Source organism: Oncorhynchus clarkii, chromosome 4 (assembly GCF_045791955.1).
Source record: "Oncorhynchus clarkii lewisi isolate Uvic-CL-2024 chromosome 4, UVic_Ocla_1.0, whole genome shotgun sequence".
NCBI classification, from domain to species: Eukaryota; Metazoa; Chordata; class Actinopteri; order Salmoniformes; family Salmonidae; genus Oncorhynchus; species Oncorhynchus clarkii.
This window is the reverse complement of record NC_092150.1, coordinates 46,373,684-46,388,943: the sequence shown is the minus strand read 5'-3', so window position 1 is coordinate 46,388,943 and position 15,260 is coordinate 46,373,684. Positions and strand designations below refer to the sequence as shown.

The 15,260-nt window shown below is 43.1% G+C and overlaps 1 protein-coding gene across 1 annotated transcript; it reads left to right on the top strand.

The window, feature by feature from the left end:
• The first annotated feature begins 376 nt into the window (after nucleotides 1–376).
• Nucleotides 377–15,124, top strand: LOC139406892 (V-type proton ATPase 16 kDa proteolipid subunit c). Its single transcript, XM_071150027.1, has 3 exons — nucleotides 377–662; nucleotides 11,454–11,637; nucleotides 11,954–15,124. The coding sequence occupies exons 1-3, from the start codon at nucleotides 590–592 to the stop codon at nucleotides 12,156–12,158; spliced, it is 462 nt and encodes a 153-aa protein (XP_071006128.1). The 5' UTR covers nucleotides 377–589; the 3' UTR covers nucleotides 12,159–15,124.
• Nucleotides 15,125–15,260: the final 136 nt, after the last annotated feature.

Here is a 15,260-nt window from a genome sequence, read left to right as displayed (position 1 = left end):
TCTTGAGGAAAAACAATACAGCGTGGATGTTTTTGGAGTCTGATAACTCTGAGGAGGACGTCGGGAAAAAATAGATTGTAACCTTCTGCATCACTTTCATATTTTTTTTGACACGCAAAGACCCAAACGGCGTTCCACAGTAACCTATGGTTGCGGCACATCCCCTCTCACAACCAGGCAAGCATGAATAGACCATAGACAGCCTTCAGCGGACCATACCATTATGACTACAAAATTATGGAAATCATCTAATTTATTTGATTAAATTATATACAAACGAGTTATACCTTTCTTGGCAACAAATTATATTATTTGTATTCTCACGCGAACGAAATGGACATGACACGCAGGATATTTTGGACACCCCTACATCGACATAATGGGACATGGCCAGTGGACTGATCATGTGACATATCCCGTTTCGCCATTTTCAACCGCTACACCAGTGTTCCGGTGAAGAGGTGGCGTTGTTGGGTGTCGTCCCTGTGCTGCACGAAAGGGCCTTGCAATTGCAAGTGTTGAGAATCGACAGAAACGTTGCCGTTTTAAAAAAAGGACGTTTGTGCGCTTTTCCCTGTAACGCCTAAGAATGTCGTCAGAAAGTCCAGAATACTCCCCTTTCTTCGCAGTGATGGGAGCCTCTGCGGCTATGGTCTTCAGCGGTAACGTTAACTATCACAACACCCTCGTTCATTCATATGTCTCATGCCTCGTTCAATCATAAGGGGTGTGTGGGTCGTATTACACTCGGCCGAAATGTCTACTACTAAGGAATGTTGTGTTGAATATGGAGCGGGCAAGTCAAAAAAGCCAAGAGGATGCGGTTGCTTGTTAGATAACTGGCTATCATTCCTGTCATGTGAGGGGGTAGGTATTCGGAATGGAGATTTCCATCGTAACAGATGACGTTGCCATTGACGTAATAAGCTGGCCAATTTCTATTGATACAGTTTGATGTAGGTATTTCTGTGTTAACCGCAGACATCCAATTCGATACTTTAAATAACGATGGTTGGTAATCGTGTCGACTAGCAACAAGATGCCTATCTGCTAATCAGCTTGCTCACCTGGGCTGCTCAACCACAGAACAATGAGCCAGATGTTTCACCAAACATCTGAAGCATCCGGTTGCATTTCCACTCACCACCAAATATGGTTATTTGTATGTATTTTATTTAACCTTTATTTTACAGATGAGCCCATAACTTACACACATCGATGTAAATACAAAATGCAAGCAGAAAGGACATGGGCATAAAAAAACACATTGATCAGTAATAAGGTCCTCAGCCTTCTGAATTGCACCAAAACATTTAGAAGATTTTCACAAATAAGGTCAAATCAAATTTCCCGAATACAGCAGGTGTAGTAGACATTACAGTGAAATGCTTACAAGCCCTTAACTTGTTGAGGATAGGGGGCAGTATTTTCACTTTGGATGAATTGCGTGCCCATAGTGAACTGCATCCTACTCTGTCCTAGATTGCTAATATATGCATATTATTATTACTATTGGATAGTAAACACTCTGAAGTTTCTAAAACTGTTTGAATTATGTCTGTGAGTATAACAGAACTCATAGGGCAGGCAATCTTCCAAACAAATGCAATTCTGAATGTGGGGCAACTTTGACGTCATCGCCCCCTCCTTTCCCAACAAGATATGGATCGTGGTAGCACTTCCTACGCCTTCCACTAGATGTCCTCATTCAGTAGAAAGTGGAATGGAGCATTTGCTGTGAACTTTGACCGAATGGGAGGGGAAATAGTCAGTGTCCCGACAGAATGCCATTTCTCTGGCGCATTTCTCCCCAACAATGTAGTTTTAAGAAAAGGGGGGGTAAAACAAATAACTGTAGCGAGCAACAATAAAATAACAGTAGTGAGGCTATATAAAGGGGGTTCTGGTACAGAGTCAATGTGCAGGGGCACCGGTTTATTGAGGTAATATAAACATGTAGGTAGAGGTAAGGTGACTATGCATGTATAATAAACAGATTAGCAGCAGCGTGAAACTCGGGGGTAGGTTTGGAACAATGCAAATAGTCCGGGTAGCCATTTGATTAACTGTTCAAGAGTCTTTTGACTTGGGGGTAGAAGCTGCTATGACTTTTTGACCAAGAATTGGTGCTCTAGTACCGCTTGCGATGCGGTAGCATAGAGAACAGTCTATGACTATGGTGGCTGGAGTCCTTGGCAATTTTTTGGGCCTTCCTCTAACACTGCCTGGTATAGAGGTCCTGGATGGCAGTAAGCTTGGCCCCAGTGATATACTACAGTTTGAAGTGCCTTGCGGTCGGAGGCCGAGCAGTTGCCATACCAGGCAGTGATGCAACCAATCAGAATGCTCTCGATGGTGCAGCTGTAGAACCTTTTGAGGATCTGAGGACCCATGCCAAATCTTTTCAGTCTCCTGAGGGGGAATAGGTTTTTCCGTGCCCTCTTCACGACTGTGTTGGTGTGCTTGGACCATGTTAGTTTGTTGATGATGTGGACACCATGGAACATAAAGCTCTCAACCTGCTCCAGTACAGCCCCGTCGATGAGAATGGGGGCGTGCTCGGTCCTTCTTTTCCTGTAGTCCACAATCATCTCTTGATTACGTTGAGGGAGAGGTTGTTGTCCTGGCACCACACGTCCAGGTCTCTGACCTCCTCCCTATAGGCTGTCTCTTTTTGTCAGTGATCAGGCTTACCACTGTTGTGTCACCTGCAAACTTAATGACGGTATTGGAGTCTTGCTTGACCAATTGTAACACACAAACTGTATCTACCGTCATGTGCTGAACTAGTTTCATGGTGGATATTGCCTAACGCATTATTTCAAACCATGTTCATGGAAATTAACTTAAGTTATTTCAGGTAACACACAGACTGTCTCCCGTTGCATGCAGCACTAGTTGCATGGTTGATATTGACTAAAACATGATTTTAGACCACGTTCATGGAAAATGTTTTAAGAATGTTTATTTGCAACTCAGTGTCTCTCTTCAAATACTAAACTAGTGGAATTGTGGGTGTTGCCTAACAATTGATTTTAGACCATGTTCATGGAAATCGGCTTAAGTTATTTCAGGATAGGCAAACAATTGTAACACAAACTGTGTCTCCCGACATATGCTGAACGAGTTGCATTGTGGATATTGCCTTACACATGATTTTAGACAATGTTCATTGTTTCCCTATTACACCGAGGGGTTATCAAAAGGAAGAGAGCTGGTAATATTTTTAAAATCCATTGAACCTATTGTCATTCTCAATGGATGTTAAAACAGACTTTGTTTGAGGTGAAGAAAACATTACTTTGAGAAGCTCCACAGCTCATTAGTGGTGGTGCATTAAGTCAATCAGAAATACTATCAGATACCCAAGGCTCTTGATCCAGGAGGGGATTCTCTGCTGTTATGTTTTGGAAGAAGCTAACCATTTAGCTAGATAGCTAACTAGCCACTAAATTTGCAAACCAAATGCACAACTGCAGAGCATTTAGCACATTTTAGACAGTTAACTTGATATAAGATATCTAGCTGGCAAACATTTAGTTGTGAATTCCATACTGTAACTGGATCATCTGCCGCGTGCTGCACAACAGTGAGTGACTCACAAGGCTCCGGTCTCTCGTCGTTGTGTGCTTGTAAACAACCACCACGTGACTGCCGGTAAGCTTCATAATGAAAAATTATGTGATGGATGAAATGAAGAACGCAATGTTCTTCATCTCCTAACGTTTTGCAAAAGTTGACTGCGGTATTTACTTAAAAAGTAGCTACAAATATTCAAATGTATAAATAGTTTCAATGGTATTGACACAGTAAGACTGAGTGACTGACAAGCCATCTTCTAATGCAGCACCTGACTAGCCATATTCAATCAATAGCCTAGATGGTGCTAAATTCATTCGAGTTAGGGTCCCCTCTTCATTTGATCATATCTGTGTCATTAATTTCCTCCGTTGGTAGAGCATGGCGCTTGCAATGCCAGGGTTTTGGGTTTGCTTCCCACGGGTGGCCAGTACGAAAAAGTATGAAAATGTATCTACTCACTAGTGTAAGTCGATCTGGATAATGTAAATGTAAACTGCAATGCTTTATTTGCCAAGGTCAGCGATTTAAATATTGTAGCATTAACTGAAAAATGGCCTCTATAAGACTACACCAGAGATGGTGTATAACTTTGCCCTTCTGTCACATTCAAAACAACTGGGAACTCTGAATCTCCGACTTTCAAGCGTTTTGGAACAGTCATCCAACTCGGAATTCCAAGTCGGAAACTCATCTTTCTAGAGGTCCGACTTTCTCGACGTCATGATTTTACCTTGCTCTTTTCTGAGTTCCCAGTTGTCTTGAAAGCACTATTCATACTGGCTTTGACTCCACTCTCCAGAACCAGTCATTCACCCGCAGTCATGACTCACAAGCTTAGACAGCCAGGGACTTTCCACCCACGCATACCTCGCCTGAACTGTGTGCGCACGGTGAAGATAAAGATGACTTTCTCTGAGAATCTGCAAGCGGTTTCGAAAACAGCTGAATGTGGATAGCTTAGCCTCAGAGCCTTCATGAGCAAATTCTTTTTTATAACTAACCCAAGATAAGACCACATCCTGTTGTTTCCAATGGGAGAAAATTCATCAGTGGGGAGAACAAGCAAGGAGGTGGGCAGAGCCAAGCACAAGCTAGGGAGATTCTATTGGCACGTTCTAGCATGTATTTGCATATTTCTGTTAGAGAATGCATACTCTGAAGTGAAGATGTGAAACAACTCAATTCGCCCGTGCACTCCAAAACAACACCATTTTTTTAAACTGGCAAAGGGTAAACCTCTACAAAACTTACGTCCACTGTTCATAACATTATAGTTTGAAGAACAGAGAACTGTATTGAGATTAAATGTTTCATCAATGATCAAATTAGCAGGATGTCGTCCAACATCCATCTTCTCCATCTGCCCGCCACTGGGTTTCCTTTCATAATTTTAGGACGTTAAAGGATGTTGCTCTAGGTGGTCAGTCCACCTCACAGGAGCAACATAACAGCCACAAACTCCCTGAGACAAATCAGGCACACCTTTAGACCAGCATTCGGTGGCGCCACACAGACTGGTGAACAGCCAGCAACACTGCCCCCCACACCACTTATTTCCCAAGAACTGCATGCAGATACACTGAGCTATGCCCAAGCCGTATGCAGTCAGAGAGGCCCCATGCAGAGTTTGGAGCGTTGCCGGCCACACTGCCCTACACACTACCCTCTTCAATTCCCCCTACAACCTCCCTCCCATACTACCAGACCAGGCCAGCCTCAGCAAAGCTCTACCAGACCTGGCCCATCACAGCCCAGCTCGACACAGCTATGACCACTACCCTAGGGTCTAGAAAAACACTGTTGAGGGTAGTGCACCATATGATGCAGTCTACACCATGTATCATTCACATCATCAGCCCTCATATGTTGAATGTGTGGAGCTTCGCCAGCCACTGTCCTCCTCAATTCTCCCCACAACCTCCCTCCCAGGCTAGTTTTAGTTACTCTCCATACTCCCATCCCTAGGACAGGCCTGGGACAGCCCCCCCCCCCCCCATTGCAACCCCAACCCTGCAACAGGATCCACACCAAGGCCTCTTGTGAATACCCAGAATGGAGAATTGGCAGCCACCGATCGATCCCCTGCAGCAGCTACACCCCACTAGGCGGGAGCTTCATCGGGGTGGACTGAGCTCTGCCATCACTGCTCTCCCAGTTCCCGCCCCAGCCACTACAGCCAGCAACTTGAGGGAGGTCTGTCAAATGCGCAGTCTACTGTGCTCTCAGCTGGTCGGCAAGGGACCTCTGCAGAGTCTCAGCTCACTCAAAAAAATAGCTGCAGATGACCTTATGCCTGTTACCGCTTATGGGAATGAGCTTAAAACCCCCTCTGACTTTAAATCACATATGGGGCTTGGGATAATGCACTTAAATGTGAAAAGTATGATTTCAAAAGTTGACAATTGACATATGGGTACAGGACTCGTGTCCTGACACTCTGGTTCTCTCAGAAACATCGTTAAATGGTTCTGTATCTGATAGACATTGAAGTAAATGATTATAATGTATTTACATGTGACGGATTACAGAAAGGTGTAAGAGTGGACATATGTCAAATCAAATTTCATTGCATCCCAATCTTGAAATATTTCTGTTCTCAAGAAATGTAAAACTCCTGGTTGTAGAGGTGCCCATCAACCAGAATTAGGGCTGACCGCAATTAGTCGACTGGTCCATTGTTTGGTCGACCAAGATTTTTTTTAGTTGAGCAAAAGGCACATACATATACAGTGCATTTGGAAAGTATTCAGACCCCTTGACTTTTTCCACATTTGTTACGTTACAGCCTTGTTCTAAAATTAATTAAATAGTTTGCGCCCCTCAACCTACACACAATACCCCATAATGACAAAGCAAATAAACATTCACAGAAGTATTCAGACCCTTTACTCAGTACTTTTTGAAGCACATTGGGCAGCGATTAACACTTGGCACACCTGTATTTGGGAAGTTTCTCCCATTCTTCTCTGCAGATCCTCTCAAGCTTTGTCAGGTTGGATGGGGAAGATCGAAGCACAGCTATTTTTAGGTCTCTCCAGAGATGTTTGATCAGCTTCAAGTCCGGGCTCTGGCTGGGGCACTCAAGGACATTCAGAGATTTGTCCCAAAGCCACTCCTGTGTTGTCTTGGCTGAGTGCTTAGGGTCGTTGTCCTGTTGGAAGATGAACCTTCGTCCAAGTCTGTGAACGTGATCAGGTTTCATCAAGGATCTCTCTGTACTTTGCTCCGTTCATCTTTCCCTCGATCCTGACTAGTCTCCCAGTCCCCGCCGCTGAAAAACATCCCCACTGAATGATGCTGCCACCACTATGCTTCACCGTAGGGATGGTGCCAGGTTTCCTGCAGACGTGACACTTGGCATTCAGGCCAAAGAGCTCAATCTTGGTTTCATCAGACCAGAGAATCTTGTTTCTCATGGTCTGAGGGTCCTTTAGGTGCCTTTTGGCAAACTCCAAGCTGGCTGTCATGTGCCTTTTACTGAGGAGTGTCTTCTGTCTGGCTACAACCATAAAGGCCTGATTGGTGGAGTGCTGCAGAGATGATTGTCCTTCTGGAAGGTTCTCCCATCTCCACAGAGGTATTCTGGAGCTCTGTCAAAGTGACCATCGGGTTCTCATGACTGACCCACTGCCAAACCGGTCATGCTGGAGGATGTTGCAGGCAGCAGAACGTTCTCCACGGCGTCTCCAGACTGTCACGTCTGTCACGTGCTCAGTGTGAACCTGCTTTCATCTGTAAAGAGCACAGGGCGCCAGTGGCGAATTTGCCAATCTTGGTGTTCTCTGGCAAATGAAAAACGTCCTGCACGGTGTTGGGCTGTAAGCACAACCCCCACCTGTGGACGTCGGGCTCTCATGGAGTCTGTTTCTGACCGTTTGAGCAGACACATGCACATTTGTGGCCTGTTGGAGGTCATTTTGCAGGGCTCTGGCAGTGCTCCTCCTTGCACAAAGGCGGAGGTAGCGGTCCTGCTGCTGGGTTGTTGCCCTCCTACGGCCTCCTCCACGTCTCCTGATGTACTGGCCTGTCTCCTGGTAGCGCCTCCATGCTCTGGACACTACGCTGACAGACACAGCAAACCTTCTTGCCACAGCTCACATTGATGTGCCATCCTGGATGAGCTGCACTACCTGAGCCACTTGTGTGGGTTGTAGACTCCGTCTCATGCTACCACTAGAGTGAAAGCACCGCCAGCATTCAAAAGTGACCAAAACATCAGCCAGGAAGCATAGGAACTGAGAAGTGGTCTGTGGTCCCCACCTGCAGAACCACTACCTTAATTGGGGGTGTCTTGCTAATTGCCTATAATTTCCACCTGTTGTCTATTCCATTTGCACAACAGCATGTGAAATTTATTGTCAATCAGTGTTGCTTCCTAAGTGGACAGTTTGATTTCACAGAAGTGTGATTGACTTGGAGTTACATTGTGTTGTTTAAGTGTTCCCTTTATTTTTTTGAGCAGTGTAGATTTTTATTTTAATTATATCTCAGTGAATTAATCCGTTGCGGAGGCTGAGACTAATCCGTTGCGGAGGCTGAGACTAATCCGTTGCGGAGGCTGAGACTAATCCGTTGCGGAGGCTGAGACTAATCCGTTGCGGAGGCCACAGTCCAAGGAGTGTGGCCAAAATGCACGTCATTCTCCAGAATGTGTTCTCCTACCAATTTGTGAACATTCATTGTTTCTTAATTTCAATGTGTTAATTGTTTGCCTTGATTGTTAGTGTCTATCAATTCCCCATTACAAATATCACGAGTAGTAGCCTAAATATTACTGTTCATTTCTATAAATGTATAATCTACAATGTTTGTTTATGGTCATTTCTGTTAATGCATTCAATATAGAGGTCGACCGATTATGATTTTTCACCGCCGATACCGATTATTGGAGGACCAAAAAAGCAGATTTTTTTTTTTTTTTTTTTTTGGTAATAATGACATTTACAACAATACTGAATGAACACTTATTTTAACTTAATATAATACATCAAAATCAATTTAGCCTCAAGTAAATAATGAAACCTGTTCAATTTGGTTTAAATAACGCAAAAACAAAGTGTTGGAGACGAAAGTAAAAGTGCAATATGTGCTATGTAAGAAAGCTAACGTTTGCGTTCCATGCTCAGAACATGAGAACATATGAAAGCTGGTGGTTCCCTTTAACATGAGTCTTCAATATTCCCAGGTAAGAAGTTTTTGGTTGTAGTTATTATAGGACTATTTCCCTCTATACCATTTGTATTTCATTAACCTTTGACTATTAGATGTTCTTATAGGCACTTTAGTATTACCAGTGTAACCGTATAGCTTCCGTCCCTCTCCTCGCTCGAACCAGCAACACAACGACAACAGTCACAATCGAAGCAGCGTTACCCATGCAGTGCAAGGGAAACAACCACCCCAAGGCTCAGAACGAGTGAAGTTTGAAACGCTATTAGCGCGCGCTAACTAGCTAGCCATTTCACTTCGGTTACACCAGCCCCATCTCGGGAGTTGATAGGCTTGAAGTCATAAACAGCGCAATGATTGACGCACAACGAAGAGCTGCTGGCAAAACACACAAAAGTGCTGTTTGAATGAATGTTTACGCGCCTGCTTCTGCCTACCACCCCTGAGTCAGATACTTGTATGCTTGTATGCTCAGTCAGATTATATGCAACCCAGGACACGCTAGATAATATCTAGTAATATCATCAACCATGTGTAGTTAACTAGTGATATTATGATTGATTGTTTTTTATAAGATAAGTTGCTAGCTAGCATTAAACTTACCTTGGCTTACTGCATTCGCGTAACAGGCAGTCAGTCTCCTTGTGGAGTGCAACGAGAGAGAGGCAGGTCGTTATTGCGTTGGACTAGTTAACTGTAATGTTGCAAGATTGAGTCCCCCGAGCTGACAATGTGAAAATCTGTCGTTCTGCCCCTGAACGAGGCAGTTAACCCACCGTTCCTAGACCGTCATTGAAAATAAGAATGTGTTCTTAACTGACTTTCCTAGTTAAATAAAGGTTAGTGAGAGGCCACTCTAAAATGTTCACTTTTGTCACACAACACAACCACAGATGTCTTAGGTTTTGAGGGAGCTGACTGCAGGAGTGTCCAACAGGGCAGTGGCCAGATAATATCATGTTAATTTCTCTACCATAAGAATACATTTTTTTACCCCCCTTTTCTCCCCAATTTTGTGATATCCAATTATTATCTTGTCGCATGGCTGCAAAGGTCGAGTCATACGTCCTCCGAAATATGACCCCGCCAAACCGCATTCCTTAACACACCCGCCAGCTTAACCCGGAAGCCAGCCGCACCAATGTCGGCGGAAACACTGTTCGACTGATGACCGAAGTAAGCCTGCATGCGCCTGGCCCGCCACAAGGAGTGAAATAAAGCCCCCCCCCCGTTCAAACCCTCCCTAACCTGGACAATGCTGGGCCAATTATGCCCCTCAATATGGGACTCCTGGTTGTGACACAGCCTGGGAACGAACCCGGGTCTGTAGTGACGCCTAAAGCACTGCGATGCAGTGCCTTAGACCGCTGCTCCACTCGGGAGGCCACTGAGGAGTATTTATGTCTGTAGTAAATAACTTTTTGTGGAGAAACTCATTCTGACAGGCTGGGCCTGGCTCTCCAGTGGGTGGGCCCTCCGAGGCTCCCCTGCCCAGTCATGTGAAATTCATAAATTAGGACCTAATGCATTTATTTAAATCGACTGATTTCCTTCTATGAACTGTAACTCAGTAAAATGTTTGAAATTGTTGCAGTTTTATATTTTTGTTTAGTATACGTCTTTCCCATGCTACCATCAAGACAGTGCTTTTTTAGGTTTGTGGGAAGTAATGAACAAGTGTACACTTCATGAGAAAGGAGAAATTGGGACACACACCATGTCTTTCTCTGGCTACATCCTGGAGTCTTTCTCTCCGTGGCTCTTTTTAAAAAAGAGTTATTCCTTAAATTCTCGCATCCTCTCTCCTAACTGAAAGACCTGACCAAGGGAAAGCTATCCTAATGTTTTCACCATGTTTATACCTGTCAAGTCTTTGCCAATCAGTACAGTTGACAGGGAGAAGAGGACCCTTTTTTTTTAAAGGCAATTAAGGCTCTCATGAATTTGGGAACCTTTGCAATCACAGAAAGTTGTGAGCCTCAAGAGTTAAAGGGATAGTTCGGGATGTTGGCAATGAAGCCCTTTGTCTACTTCCCCAGTGACAGATAAAAAAATGGTATCCACGAGTTCATGTCTCTGCGTTCAGTTTGAAGGGAAGGGAGTTGTTAACTAGCTTTAACACAATTGGTAACTAGCATTAGTGCAACGACTGGAATGACTTTTCCCATAGACTTCCAGTCATTGCACTAACACTAGTTAGCATTGGCTCGTGAATGTACCTTTAACCAACTTCATATTGGACGCAGAGACATACAAATGGTATCCACAAGTTCATCTGACTCTGGGGAAGTAGATAAAGGGCTTCGTTGCCAAAATCACAAACTATCCCATAAAACACACACAAACTCCCCTACCTCTTTCTCCACCTTGCACAAACTCCTGAAACCATTGTGATGGGCATTACCATTGTGCTAATGCATTTGCTGATCTATTGAGTGTTCTTCATAGATGTAAAGATTTAAGATGTTTTTCCTAGACTACAAAGTGTGGAAAGGGAACCTTACCTGTGATGAAAACGGGCTTTGATCAACAAGCGCAGACACTACTGTCAAACTCCATTGGTTTTAATACCCACACGCTCTATAACAATCTAATCTCTCGTTCTCATGTGTTTTTACTTGAAACAATTGTGTTCTGTTGACAAAATAGGATGGTCTTGGAATTCTGTCTTTTTGAAATTCTAAATTCTCCTTCTCCTCCAGCGTTGGGGGCGGCCTATGGCACGGCTAAGAGCGGCACGGGCATCGCTGCCATGTCGGTGATGCGGCCGGAGCTCATCATGAAGTCCATCATTCCTGTGGTCATGGCAGGTATCATCGCCATCTACGGGCTGGTGGTGGCGGTGCTCATCGCCAACAACATTTCAGAGAAAGTCACCCTCTACAAGTAAGAGCGCAGAAATTGCAGACGCTAGTTACCCATTCTCAAGTCTACCGCTAGGCACTGCATGTCTGAAGCGATCTGATAGTAGTAGTAATATGGTATTGGCTCCACTTGATAGGATTGGTGGATTTTTCACCATTGTTTTTCAGAAGTGTTAGCGATGTACTACATCTGTAAACTGATGGTCTGCAATCTCTTTGGGATGCTTTGAATGCAATTGTTTTAAATAAATCTTTCTCCCTCTCTCCAACCCATCTCCATCCCTCCTCTCTTTCTACCCTCTCTTCATCTCGCTCTATCCCTCACCTCTCTCATGTAGGAGTTTTCTCCACCTGGGTGCTGGGCTGAGCGTGGGGCTGAGTGGGTTGGCGGCTGGTTTTGCCATCGGCATTGTGGGTGACGCAGGCGTTCGAGGCACAGCTCAGCAGCCCAGGCTCTTCGTGGGCATGATCCTCATCCTGATCTTTGCAGAGGTCTTAGGGCTCTACGGTCTTATTGTGGCTCTCATCCTCTCCACGAAATAGAGAAAGCAAGAAAAGAACAGTCCTTCTGTCCATCTATCCGTGTACGTTGAGTCAACGCTGCGTCATCCATTCCATATATAAACAACTAAGAAATAAAGAACAAATTGTAGAGCATGCCTTTACGCCCGGTTCCAAATCAACTCCCTTTAGCCACTTCTTTCCTAGTGGCACTACTTGATGGTCCTTTGTAGATCTAATATGTTTGAATAAGTGTTAGCAATATGGTAATTGTAAAGCCACATATCTACCCCCTACCTATATTGCTTATTCATGCCTGTCAGATCTACGAGGGAGGTGTTATGGGTTGTGTCCCAAATGGCACCATATTCTCTACATAGTGCTCTGGTCAAAAGTAGTGCACTCAATAGGGAATAGGGTGTGATTTGGGAAACGACATGGGGTTGCTTTGGGATTGGGCGGGAAGCGAAAAGCGTCCTCTTCCTGTACCTCTTGTAAATGTAAATGCGTTCGTCCTGTCCGTGCTTGAGTATCAGTTTACCTCCTTCCTCCCAATTTCCTTTAATTTGTGTGTCTGCTAAATGGCTTTTATTATTATTCCTTCGTTTTTTTCTGAAGAACTGACTGTTTGGACAAATAATTTTAATTTTATCTGGGGACAATTTTCACATTAAAGGACCAAACTAATACGAGGACATGGATAACTATTTATTTTTATTTTTTTCACTATTTATGAAGATTTTGAAATGTTAATAAAACTGTTTAAATGGAACAAAGTCATTATTGCGTTCCCAATGAGAGAGAGAGATCTGTGTATAGCTAGATGAATTGCACTGTGGGTAATTGTTTGAAGTTCTTGGAGTTCCTCTGGATGCATGTATCCAGTTGTTACTATGGAGACTCTGTCCAGATGTGGAGGTTAACTGTGTTTGTTTATGGCAGCGGGCATGTAAAAGTGTGTGGTGCATGTGAACGTGTGTGTTTTAACTCGAATACATAATTCTCAACACTCATTCGCACCGTTGACCTGTAGTACTGGGGTGTAATCATTACTCCAAATAAAAACTAAACGGAAACCGTTGAGTTCGTAAACAGTTTCCATTGCAAGACGTAATGAATAAACCCCAGCCGTGTGGTTGCAGATGCTCACTGTCAGGCCATGTCTAATTTCCAATTAAATCTCAACCTCCAAATCATGTATTTTCTTGCATTATTTAATGATTTTCTGTAGCAATGTTAGAATGGCTTGCTCTTTATCCATTTGCACTGAAATTGTATATTCACTTCTGTTCTAGTTCTCAACCCAGAAGCAGCACATGGTCAATTGTGTTTGGGGGGGTTCAATGCTTTGCTCAAGGGTTCAATGGCAGTAAGTAGCACATGGATTTGGATATGGATGCTGTTGCCACTTTGCCAGCACCACAGATGCCTGCTCAGTCACACCTGAATTCTCCCGTCAGCCTTATGTGAATAGTTCCAGCAACAAGCAAGTGGTGATGTCTATGAAATGGATCCTATATGGGCTGTAGTGTAGGAATGTTAAGCCGTGTTCATGTTTATATAGCAGCACTATAAATAACAGCATTCACAATCGTCACATGTGCAACTTCGCAAATATTTGGAGGGAAGAAAAATCCCACATGGCAGCAGTTGGTTTGACAAAGTATTGTTTTTCTGTTGCCGGAAAGTAGGTCATGATAGTCAGACAGTACAGTATGAACACAGAACAATGAGTCAGATATTTCACCGATGTATTAATGTGAAGCATCCAGTTGGCGTTTCCTCACTACCAAATATAATGAGGAAGCCCAGTAGTGATGGATTTTGGCCAAAATTCTGCAAATTTTGTCATTGATGAAACATTTGATTCCCATACAGTTTTCTGTTTCCAAAACTAAAATCTGTAGCAAAACTGTGTTTTGCGAATTGAGTTACTGCACACGCAGTAACGGCGTTCCCTTGTGGAAATAAATGCTAGAACACGCCAATAGGATTTCCGTAGCTGGTGCTTTGCTCTGCCCACTTTTATTTTAATAGGCAAGTCAGTTAATAACAAATTCTTATTTTCAACGAGGGCCTAGGAACAGTGGGTTAACCGCTTTGTTCAGGGGCAGAACGACAGATTTGTACCTTGTTTGGGGATTCGATCTTGCAACCTTTCTTTTCCTAGTCCAACGCTCTAACCACTAGGCTACACTGCTGCCCACTCGGATTAATTTATTCCCATTGGAAACGACAGGCTCTGGTCTATTTTGGGTTAGTTATAAAAAATCTAAAGAAGCTAAAGAAATGCGTAGAAACACCTCATTTGGTCCATTCAACAACAGAGCGATACGATCCTTGTTTCAGCAGGATGTTGGAATGGATTTATTGATAATATCTGTTGGAAAAAAGTTTGGCTGTTGCCACACACATACCTACTTGTTAACAAAATTAAGGAAGTTTCCTTTAAAATTATTCATAAATATTATCCTGCCAACCACTATATGAAGAAGTTGAAGGAAAACATCAACTCAAATTGCTCCTTTTGTAATGACCACCCAGAAACAGTTTTGCATATTTTTTGGCATTGTATGCACGTAAGAAAACTGTGGCAAGACATCAGTAGGTTTATAATTGAACACATTTATGAAGATTTTACACTATTGTGGAGAGATGTACTGTTTGGATTCTTTACATACAATAGAAATAAGCGGAAACATTTTTACGTAATTAATTTCATTATTATTTTGGCCAAATTTCATATACACAAATGTAAATTTACAAACAGAAAACCACATTTTCGTACACTACAAAAATAAATGTAACTGTATTTTAAGACGGTTAAATGCTCTACTAACAAAAAAACTGTTAGAATTGTAAGTATATGCATGTCCCTTAAGGTCTTTGTGTAATTGTACTGTGATATTGTACCCCCTAGCTCGATTGTCTATTGTTTGTAATCTATGTATGCTTGTGTGCTTTATGTATTGATTTGTTGTTAATTAAAAAATTAAATACATTTAAAACACCGCATCGGGTTAACGGACGTATCGCGCCAAACTGCGCACGTGCAAGCCTTCAAATCAAAGGCACTCCTTATGAACTATAAAATAATTTGTGACGAAAATGAACACGTGTCAGTTTCGCACTTTCACGATGTTG

Excerpts from the sequence above, each read along its gene's own strand:
- LOC139406892 (XM_071150027.1), top strand. The coding sequence starts at position 590 with ATGTCGTCAGAAAGTCCAGAATACTCCCCTTTCTTCGCAGTGATGGGA. Across the intron at positions 663-11,453 it reads TGCGGCTATGGTCTTCAGCG|CGTTGGGGGCGGCCTATGGC; the intron begins GTAACGTTAACT and ends CTTCTCCTCCAG. Across the intron at positions 11,638-11,953 it reads GAGAAAGTCACCCTCTACAA|GAGTTTTCTCCACCTGGGTG; the intron begins GTAAGAGCGCAG and ends TCTCTCATGTAG.